Source organism: Amblyomma mixtum, chromosome 3 (genome assembly GCF_055824585.1).
Source record: "Amblyomma mixtum isolate Tamu chromosome 3, ASM5582458v1, whole genome shotgun sequence".
In the NCBI taxonomy this organism is placed as follows: domain Eukaryota; kingdom Metazoa; phylum Arthropoda; class Arachnida; order Ixodida; family Ixodidae; genus Amblyomma; species Amblyomma mixtum.
In genome coordinates this window covers 217,427,205-217,437,445 of record NC_143014.1, presented here as the reverse complement: position 1 = coordinate 217,437,445, position 10,241 = coordinate 217,427,205, and the positions used below count along the sequence as shown (strand labels likewise).

Genomic DNA, 10,241 nt, shown 5'->3' with positions numbered 1-10,241 from the left:
ACAGACTAATGCATGACCTTCAAAAACAATAAGGTTAAAAAAAAAAGAGAATGTAAACGATGAAACAATACCATTCATGCTGTTGTGCATTACTGTTCAGTAGCAGTGCATCTATTTGAGGAAGGTTAACGCTGCTATGCGCACGATTCTTCTTTATAGGCTGTTAAACAAAAAAACGGAAGCATTGTTTCGTTTCACATGTAAATAAAAAGTATTTCATTTCAAATCCGTAAAAATAAAAAATTTGACATTTGATAACATTAGTGCTGCTTTCAGTATTAAACAAGAAACATGTTTTGAAAGCTCAGATGATTTATTAAACATGCTGCACTTCAGCATGCTAATGGTATATACAAGAGGTAAATACAACATTGCATATGCTAAAACTGAACCAACAAGCCATCCTTGAACAATTCACTTTATGCAATATGGCTGGTGCACTGATAGTGAGTTGCTTATCACAGAAATATAAATAACAATGGATAGCTTAAAAATGTATAGGGTAAAATTTAAAGGACTTTAAAACTTTCATTTTTGTTGCAAACTTTCTTTTCTGAAATGATGCATAAGACATTAATAATATATAAACCACCACATGACATTCAGCTACGGCCACTAAATAATTCAGTTTATCTTGTTTCTTGCTGTTTCAATTTCTCAACCTAAGGATGGCTGCGATGTGCAAGGAGTGTTTGGGTCATGTGAGGCACGAAACACCCCCAATATAACAGCTCATATGCTGTTTTTGTTATTTCAAACCTTGAAGCAGGATAGCTTAAAGAGGGACCCTGGTCTTTGAAAAAAACAAATCATTAATGAAGACACATTTATGGAATCTTCCAGGAACATGCAATTTTGTGTGCTGATTCTAAACAGTCATTTAATATCATGTAAAACAGGTCCTTGTACAATTATAAAAGATGTTATGCAGGTCTTCTGGCAAAAGCATGTAAGAAATTTTTCTGCAGGGAACTTGCTGAAATGCATGCCATTGGTTTCTCTTGACATCAAGGAATGGAATAAGGGTAAAATTATCGTCCTACTTACCATAGAAATTGTGTTAAGGTGTTCTGAAGTCACCACTTCAGAAACGGGAAGAAAAGTTTGTATTCTTGTTTCTGGAGTGGCAACTTAAAAATCCTACAACTCAAGTTTGATGATTGGCAGGATGAAAACTTTACCCTTATTGCATTCCTTGATGTCGAGAGAAACCAATGACATGCATTTCAGCAAGTTCCCTGTAGCAAATTTCTAGAAAGCTGTCTCCAAAAAATTACTTAACATATTGCATAAGTGCAGAAGGACACGGTTTACATGAAACTGAATGACATTTTTAGAATCGGCACACATTCAGACCATAATCAGGAATTCTGGTGTGAAGAATTGGTTGATGATGTCTCCCTCCTGGAAAAGAAGAAAAAGGGAAGGGAGGAGGAAAGAACAGAGGTACAGGGGAATTTCACAAACTTCCAATTCTCTTCATGTGTAGTGTCTGCAGATTAAAGCTATACAAAAGGGCACACCTGATCTTATTGTAACCGAGTTTCACACAGCCTTACTCCCCAAGTACGAGACAGAAGTACTAGTTTCTGATGTAGTTATTGTGCAGAATAATAACCTGTTTAATTTTTTCTTTTCGGCTTCCATTTAGAACCAAAAATAAGCAGGGCTTCTGAGAGCAAAAATAATTCCCTTACACACTGTTGTTGCCCAGACATGGCCTGAATTCTGTCAGCCACATCTTATGTCTTCGTGCGCAGAAATTGTCTTGGCCACTGAAAAGGGATTCCTGAGGAGACTATCATATTATGACCTCTGTTCAAAAGTATTTTAACTAAAAACTGCACGAACCTAATCACCCACTGCTTCATGTGCACACATTTGTCTTACACCTCACAATTGCAAAACCTCTTGTTCTTAAGAAGTTTTGTTCAGTCTTTGCCTGAAATCTTGTTTTTGGCAAATAACCCTTTCCGTTACAACCTGCAATTCGATATTAAATTTTACATGCCTAAAAAGCAGATTTATTTGGCTTTGCTTCCATGTATCACATTAAAATTTAAATGCAATAGCTTTTACGGGAAAAAGAAAAAAAAGCATTTGAAACCTACAAGAAACGGTCAATTTTCCCACGCTAAAAAAAACGTTGAAAAAGGTGACGTAAACGACAAAAAACTGCGGACTTATTTCCATATTGCCAGTGCTTACCAAAGGGTTAGAGGAACCTAGATATGACACTGTCCAATTCTTTTTGATAAGCATAATCTAATTTCTACTGTCCAATATAGATTTAGGGAACCACGACCTGCGGAATCAGCACTACTTGAACAAAAAGAATTCTTCCTATCACAGTTTAAAACCAAGAATTATGTGCTTGGCCTTTATTGTTGATTTCACTAAAGCATCTGATTGCAACTATCATTCTGTTTGAAACTTATAGCAGTCAAGGGCGCTGTCTAAAACTCATGAAATCCTCCCGTGGTCATTGCTATCAATATGTGTCCAGATAGAGAATTGCCATCCATTTAAAACACATCAGTAGAGATGTCCCCCAAAACAGTATATTTTTGACCCATTCCCTTTTCTTGTGCACATAAATGACCTAGTAAATATTTATACAGATGATAAATACATAATGTAAACTGATGATGCTAATATTTTTTTTTCATCACCAGAACCTGGTAGTTTTCTGAATAAAGCCTGCTCTGCTCTAAAAACTCTTCACGAATGGTCAACAGTAAACTGTCTATAACAAATAAGACTAAAGTCATAAAGTTAGGCAAAATCCAAGCAAACAAAGAGACTTCTGTGAGACTTCTTCATGAAAGTGAAAACAAAAAATAGCAAGTAGTGTTAGTAGTTATGTTCACACAAAATATGTTTTGGGATAAACACTCATAATCGGTTTTCAGCAAGTCATCTAGTGTTGTTGGTATGATGGCACAACACAGAGCTTGTTACCTCTGAAAATAAAGCTTCTTGTTTACAACCCTTTTTTTTTTCACGATTATATTACCGTCTCTTGGTCTTGAACCTCGCCCCTCGCACATAGAATGCCCATGCTGACTTCACTGGTGTTAGTGGACTGTCCTTCACCCAGCTGTTGAATGGAGAAGAGAAAAAACAGTGAAAGTGAGACAGATCAACAGTATACAGCTCAAAATAGGGTGAAAATATAAAGAATCGAGTGCCTTTTCCAACCCTGTAAAAAAGAATTTGCATCAAACACAGCCAAGCAGAAAAAAACAATCAGTACATCCTTTACAAATGGCGATGCTACTCCCATGAGCCCTCGTTAGTAATTTTTAAAAAAGCGTGAACGTCCAACTTCCTCAGTTCTTTAGAACCCAGGAAAAATAATTAGTTGCAAGGCAAGGACAGTTGTAAGAGGGGCAATTAAATGCAAAGATAAGAATGGTGAGCTTGGATGCACTAAAGAATCAAGTCTAATGGTTATGGAACAGTGATGCCTACTGCGGCAAAAACGCATACTATACATGGTCTTTCACCCATGAGTTTAAACAATATTTAAAAATAGGTGACTGCACCCTCGCGCACCAATTTGCTGCTGGTAGGTCACCGACACTGGGATCGCTAGCCATGCAGTGCACATCGCGAGCAGTGATCGCAGGCACTGCCATCTCTAGTGTCGCTCTCTGCTGGTTGCGAACCGCCAAGGTCGCAACCAGCAAGTAGTGTTAGAAGTTGTGTTCACACAAAATATGTTTTGGGATAAACACTGATAATCGGTTTTCAGCAAGTTATCTAGTGTTGTTGGTATGATGGCACAACACAGAGCTTGTTACCTCTGAAAATAAAGCTTCTTGTTTACAGCCTTTCTTTTTTTCTTTCTCAACAATATTACCATATTTTGGTCTTGGAACCTGCACCTCCCACAGAAGAGGCCCAATCTCAGGCCACTGGCCGTTGTTGTTATATGCACACCTTCAGAGAGCTGTTGAATGGAGAAGGGAAAAGTAGTGAAAGTAAGACAGATCAGCAGTATCCAGCTCAAAATCGGGAGAAAAGAGAAAGAATTGAGTGCCTCTTTCAATCTTGTAAAAAAGAATTTGCATCAAGCACAGCCAAACAGAAAAAGCAACCAATACATCCTTCACACGTGCTGATGCCACTCCCATGAGCCCTTGTAAATAATTTCAAAAAACGTGAATGTCAAACTTCCTCAGTTTTTAAGTACCCAAGACAAATAATTAGTTGTAAGGCAAGGACAGTTCTAATAGGGGCAATTAAATGCAAAGACAGGAATGGTAAGCTTGGATGCACTGAAGAATCAAGTCTAATGGCTATGGAGCAGTGATGCCTACTGCGGCAAAAAGGCATACTGTACAGTCTTTCACCCAAGAGTTTACACAATATTTAGACCACAACCTCGAGCACCAAGTATTTGCTGCTTGTAGATCACTGACACTGGGATCACTAGCCGTGCAGTGCGCATCGTGAGTAGTGATCGCCGGCACAGCCATTTCCAGTGTCGCTCTGTGCTGGTCGCGCACAGCCAATGTTGCGAATCGGTAGTAGCACGTGATCCTTCGTAAAGCTGTCAGCCGTAAACAGATTGGCATAAATTCTGCATATAATTTTGTTTGTTTTGAATCATATGAATATTTTTCATGGCTCTGTGAGACTCGTATGATCAAGATACTACTGTATAAACCTTAAATAAAAACTCTAAATATGACACTACTTTACTGACATAAGAAAGCTGACAGCACCAAAACCAAGGAAAGCATCGGGAATGGTTGCAGCTTTCTTTTTAATATATGGACTTACGAAATGGGAAAATATTAGTCTATTTTATGACTGCAAGATATAATTGATTAGAAAGAAGAAAATTAACAAACATATGCAGCCGGCGGAATCCCAACCCACAACCTCCAAATTTATGGTACGGTGCTCTACCAACTGACCTATTGCGGCAGCTGTCCAATCTTCTATATCCTGATGCATCTATGTTACGCGTAGCCTAACCCCGAGAGCATTCCCCTGTGCCACCCTTGTCCATATGACGGATGTAGTTCATTCTATATTACCACGAGCGTCACATGGAACATGACTAAACAGTGAGGGCAAAAGCTATGCAAGAACCCTGTTATGCTGCCTGTAGCATCTAGGCTGTCAGAACCAAGGCCCTCGTTATGACATATATATGAAGAAAGCTGACAGCACCAAAAACCAATGAAAGCATAGGGATGTCTACATCATTTTTTTTAGATGGGGCGTTACTCAACAGGAAATTATCAGCATAAAAATTTTACGGCTGGAAGATAAGTAATTAGAAACTAGAAGAAAAAACAACCACATGCCACCAATGGGATTCGAACTCACAATTTCCGAATTTTAGTACGGTGCTCTACCACCAATCGAGTGCCGCCACCACGGTGGCTAAGCAGTTACGGGTTACAGCGCTCGGATGCTGACCCGAAAGATGCAGGCTCGATCCTGGCCATGGCGGTAGCATTTCAACCGAGGTGATATGCTAGAGGCTTGTGTACTGTGCAATGCCAAAGCATCTTAAAGAACACCAGATAGTAAAAATTATCCAGAGCCCTCCACTACGGCTTCCCTCATAGCCTGAGTCTCTTTGGGACATTAAAGCTAGCAAACCATAAATCAACCACCTACAAACAGAGCTATGATGATAGCTATCCAATCTTCCATTTTCTGGGGTATTTAGGTTGCGTGTAACCTAACTGTGAGAGTATTCACCATTGCCACCTTCGACCATGGCAGTGGACGTAGCACGTCCTGCGTTACCGTGAGCGTCATGTGGAATGTGACTGAATGGAAAGGATGGAAGCTATACGACAAACTGTTATGCTATCTGTGGCATCAAGGCTGCCTGAACCAAGGCCCTTTGTTATGACAGATATGAAGAAAGCCAACAGCACCAAAACCAAGCAAAGCATAGGAGATGTTTCTGTTTTTTTTTATAGACGTGTTGTTACTCAGTGAAAAATTAATAGTCTAAATATTTCATGACTGGAAGTTAACTGATTAGAAACAGAAGGGAAAAACAACCACTTGCCAGCAGTGAGATCCGAAACCACGACCTTCGAATTTAACAAGCTCCTCATTTGCGTACCCTTGTCTGCTCAATACCTTAACGATGGCCTCCATTCTGGCAGCCTTGAGGCCACAGGTGACACAAGAGGGTTCTCACACATCTTCCACCCTCACCATTTGATCCCGTTCCATGTTACATTTGAGGAACTACAGGATATGCTACAGCCACTGCCATGAACAAGGCTTGTGCTGATGAACCCTCTCAAGGGTAGGTTACAAGCAACATAAATACTTAAGAAACCAGAAGATTGGACAGCCGCCACAGTAACTAAGTTGGCAGAGCACGGCGTGCGCCATTAGGAGGTCATGGGTTTAGACCCCACTGGCAGCATTTGGTTGTTTTTAGTGTGAAAGCACTCATATGGTCATCAGAGCTGAGCAAAAATCTTCCTTGTGCATCTTGCTTGTGCATCGCTCGCACTGTCAAGCCAATGTTGAGCAAAGACCTTGCTTGTGAATCGCTCGTTGCGATAGAAACAGTGATACCAATGTTAAGCCTAGGTATAGCTACTGCGTGTATCTTGCTTGTGCATCGCTCGACATGCAATTGAAGTCCAACCATATTCGAACGTGCCCAACACAATGGCGGCCTCAAAATTTGGTCTGCGACATTTCCAAAAAATGGCCCAAGCCAACCCCGATAAAGTGTGTTGTGTTGGGCATTAAAGGGCAACTGAAGCAGTTTTAGAATTCGATAAGTTTAATATTGCCGAATGTGCAAAATGTGCAGGCAAAGCCTACGAAATCGCTTTGCGCTAGCATTTGAAATGGCGGCATAAACGCCGAATAAAGTCGGCGGCGGCGTTCAGGCTTCTCTGAAATGCACAGCGATGGGCAGAGGCCCCGATAAAGACATCACGTATGACGGCACTACGTTTCCAGTGAAGAAACGGTTATTCCATGGAAGAAAACAGACGCCATTGAAGGCGAAGCTCACGGTGCATTGTTTGGCGCCATCTGACGACGCACAGCAGCATACAGGTGTAAGCAGCGGACATCTGAAATTTCGGCAACAATCACATCACTGCCGAGTTTCCTCGCACTCCTCCAGCGCAGTGAGGAGAAGCCTAAACATCGTCGCGGTTTTATTCGACGATTATGTCACCATTTTAAATGCTAGTGCAAAAATACTTTGCATGCTTTATCTACAAGGTTGATAGATTCAAATTCTTGAATAACCTCGAATTCTCAAAAAACCGTTTAAGCTTCCCTTTAAGGCACATAGTCAACTATTAAGCAAGAAAGTTGGGCTAGTTGGTGGTAGGCAACTAAGGCCATCATGTGCCAAGCTCATGGTATATGGAAGTTTTCTGCAGTTTTATAGAAATGTGAAAAATCGTCAGTGCTGTAGAGGGCCTAAAACATTCCTAATACATAGTGCGGTCAAAGGAAAGTAATTTTTAGAAATGGCTACTAATAAAAGCTTTAAAGGGACCCTAAAATGATTTCGATGGGCATATCCTTGTGCAACAGATCAGTAGAGGTAGTCTTTGAGGGTATTCGAGTAAAATTTGAATGCTCTGCGTGCACCCTTTAAAGGGCGACACATCTCACCGCGTGTCCCCTACCTCGATGAGGTCAGTGGGCATAAGCACCAACCATCAAGCATGCCCCATCTGCCCACTGATGTCACCGGGGAAGGAGACACGTGGTGTGGTGTGTCGCCCTAATTGGCTGCGAACTACTGTGAGCAGCAATTTTGAAAAATTGTTTCTAAATTATAGGTCGCACCCAGGGCTTTGAAATTTGACTAACACCAGCAAAGACCAGTGTTGTAGGCGTTACCGAAAAAAAGTAACTAAATACATTACTTGTTTCGCTAAGAAAAAAAGAACACGTTACCACCCTACGTTACCTACAAAAAAAGGTAACACGTTGCCGTTACCGAAAAAAGTATCGCACGTTACTTTGCCGTTACTCCATGGCTATAAATTTTAATCAGTGCGTCTTATCTGTAATTGTAACCTATAACTCGTCTTCTCTGCAAGGCTTGTTTGCCAACCAAAAGATCTCAAACCTTGACGACATGCTCATATCCTTCAAGCGAATGGAAACTCCGGTTGGTCGCACTTTGCTTGCAACAGAGTCTAGGCAGGAAAAGGAGGGAGGCCGTCCTTAGTCACAGTGCTGTGGGGAGTGCATTGTTCCTTGTTCTGGCAGGGAGAGAGGGGGGGGGATATGACTGACGGGAGAAAGTTGGAGCGACAGTGTTGTTCAGCAGAAAATTTTTAGAACGTTTAGTGTGAAGTAGCTCACTACCGCCGGCACAGGAATTAACAAAGGCCCATTTCCTTTTTTCCTCTACTTGCTCGACAAAAGCATTTGTTGGGCGAGTTGGTGTTTTCGATGATCCATAACTACAGCGCAAATGACAGGACAGAGATGTGTGTGTGTAGTGTCCCTTCTTCATCTCTGTCCTGTCGTTTGCGCTGTAGTTATGGATCATCTGTACTTGCTACAGCCAGTTGACTGCAATCCCCTTTTCTGTGCTGTACCATTGTACTCTTTCGACGGCTCTCTTGGGGCCATCTTGAAGTAAAGTGGCGGCATTCCTGAGTTTACTCAGAAGAGGGAACTGCTTCCACAAAGAATGCGAGAGTGTCACCTGGGAATGAAACCTTCTGGCTGGAAAACAAGCTTACGGATAAACTGACTTACAGAGAGAGAGAGAGAGAAAAGGACGGAAAGGCAGGGAGGTTAACCAGGCGATGCCCAGTTGGCTACCCTACACTTGGGGAGGGGAACAAAGGGGAAAAAAAGGAAAAAGAGCAGCAAGGAAATGAGTCTTCTAAGTGACCAGCGACCATTATGTCACAGGGACAGAGGGCGCGCACTGAAAACTTAAAGATTATAGGCGGGAATGCAACCCCGAGTCCGTTAGGAAATTCAGGAGCGCTTTCACCGCTTTCCGTTGTCTGGAAGGTTGTGTCCAAGGCCCCAGAACGTTAGACTCTGTTAAAGGACGCGAGTCCAAGCGGAGCAGAGAAGCAACTAGGCAACCGCGCTCTCGCTCAAAACGAGGGCAGTCACAGAGGAGGTGGCTGATCGTCTCGTCACAACCACACTGGCCACACGCAGGAGAGTCAGCCATTGAGATGATATGGGAATAGGCGTTTGTGAACGCCACTCCCAGCCACAGGCGGCACAACAGCATAGTATCACTGCGGGGGAGGCCGAATGGTATAGGATGTTGGAGCAAGAGGTTGAAGTGATGCGAGCGGGGTGTCCAACCTCTAGGGGCAGACCACGACGTTACAGTCAGGTTTCGGGCGAGCAGTTGAAGGTGCCTTGCTGCGTCAGCTCTTGTCAGTGGTATGCGGACAGTGTTGGTTGTCTCGTGAGCTGATCGAGCAGCATCGTCAGCTAAGGCGTTACCAACAATGCCGCTATGGCCTGGTACCCACTGGAAGATGATTTCATGGTCTTGTTCGATTGCCTGGTGATGCAGATATCGTATCTCCGCTATAAGTTGCTCATGGTCGCTATGTCTCAAGGCAGATTGAAGACATTGTAGGGCAGCTTTTGAATCGCATAAAACAGCCCATTTTTGAGGTGATTGTTGTGAGATATACTGTACCGCCGCAAGAAGTGCGGCCAACTCTGCTCCAGTAGAGGTAGTCCGATGCGAAATTTGTTGGTGAATTTGAGTCTGTCGCGCAGGAACGACCACAGCGCAAGCAGAACTAGTAGAGGTTACTGATCCATCCGTATAGACGTGAGTACGGTCCCAATATTCGAAGTGGAGCATGGACAGTGTCAGTTGCTTAATGGCTGGCGTCGATAAATTTGACTTCTTCGCTATCCCCGGAATAGCAAGGCGCACACATGGGAGCCGCGTACACCACAGAGGAGAGGGAGGTAGTGCTGCCGGGGTGAACTGTTGTGGGATCGACGACTGTTGCGTCGTTATCACCTTCGCAAATGCAGAATGTGGTCTCTGCAGTGGCAAGGGCGCAAGGTGATGCTGTGGAATCCTTGAGATATGACGTATGTGCATTCGCAAGCAGTCTAGGACAATATAAGTAGAGATCGGGTGGTCTTTGGCGAGTGCAATGCTACCCAGTGTTGATGCGCTCCGAGGGAGACCTAGGCATGTGCGAAGGGCCTGACCCTGCACTGACTGGAGGGCACGCATGTTAGTTTTGCACATGTTTGAG

General features: G+C 42.8%; 1 protein-coding gene across 2 annotated transcripts in view; it reads right to left on the bottom strand.

Moving 5' to 3' along the window:
- Nucleotides 1–1,006: 1,006 nt before the first annotated feature.
- Nucleotides 1,007–10,241, bottom strand: part of LOC149353687 (uncharacterized) — a 50,727-nt gene continuing 41,492 nt past the window's right edge. For both annotated transcript variants that reach the window (XM_089582729.1, XM_089582730.1), the window contains exons 4-6: nucleotides 3,866–3,955; nucleotides 3,017–3,100; nucleotides 1,007–1,404 (exon numbers count right to left, since the gene is read on the bottom strand). In XM_089582729.1, the coding sequence (XP_089438855.1) occupies nucleotides 1,351–1,404; nucleotides 3,017–3,100; nucleotides 3,866–3,955 (228 nt within the window). In that variant the 3' untranslated portion in view covers nucleotides 1,007–1,350. The remainder of the gene's footprint in view (nucleotides 1,405–3,016; nucleotides 3,101–3,865; nucleotides 3,956–10,241) is intronic.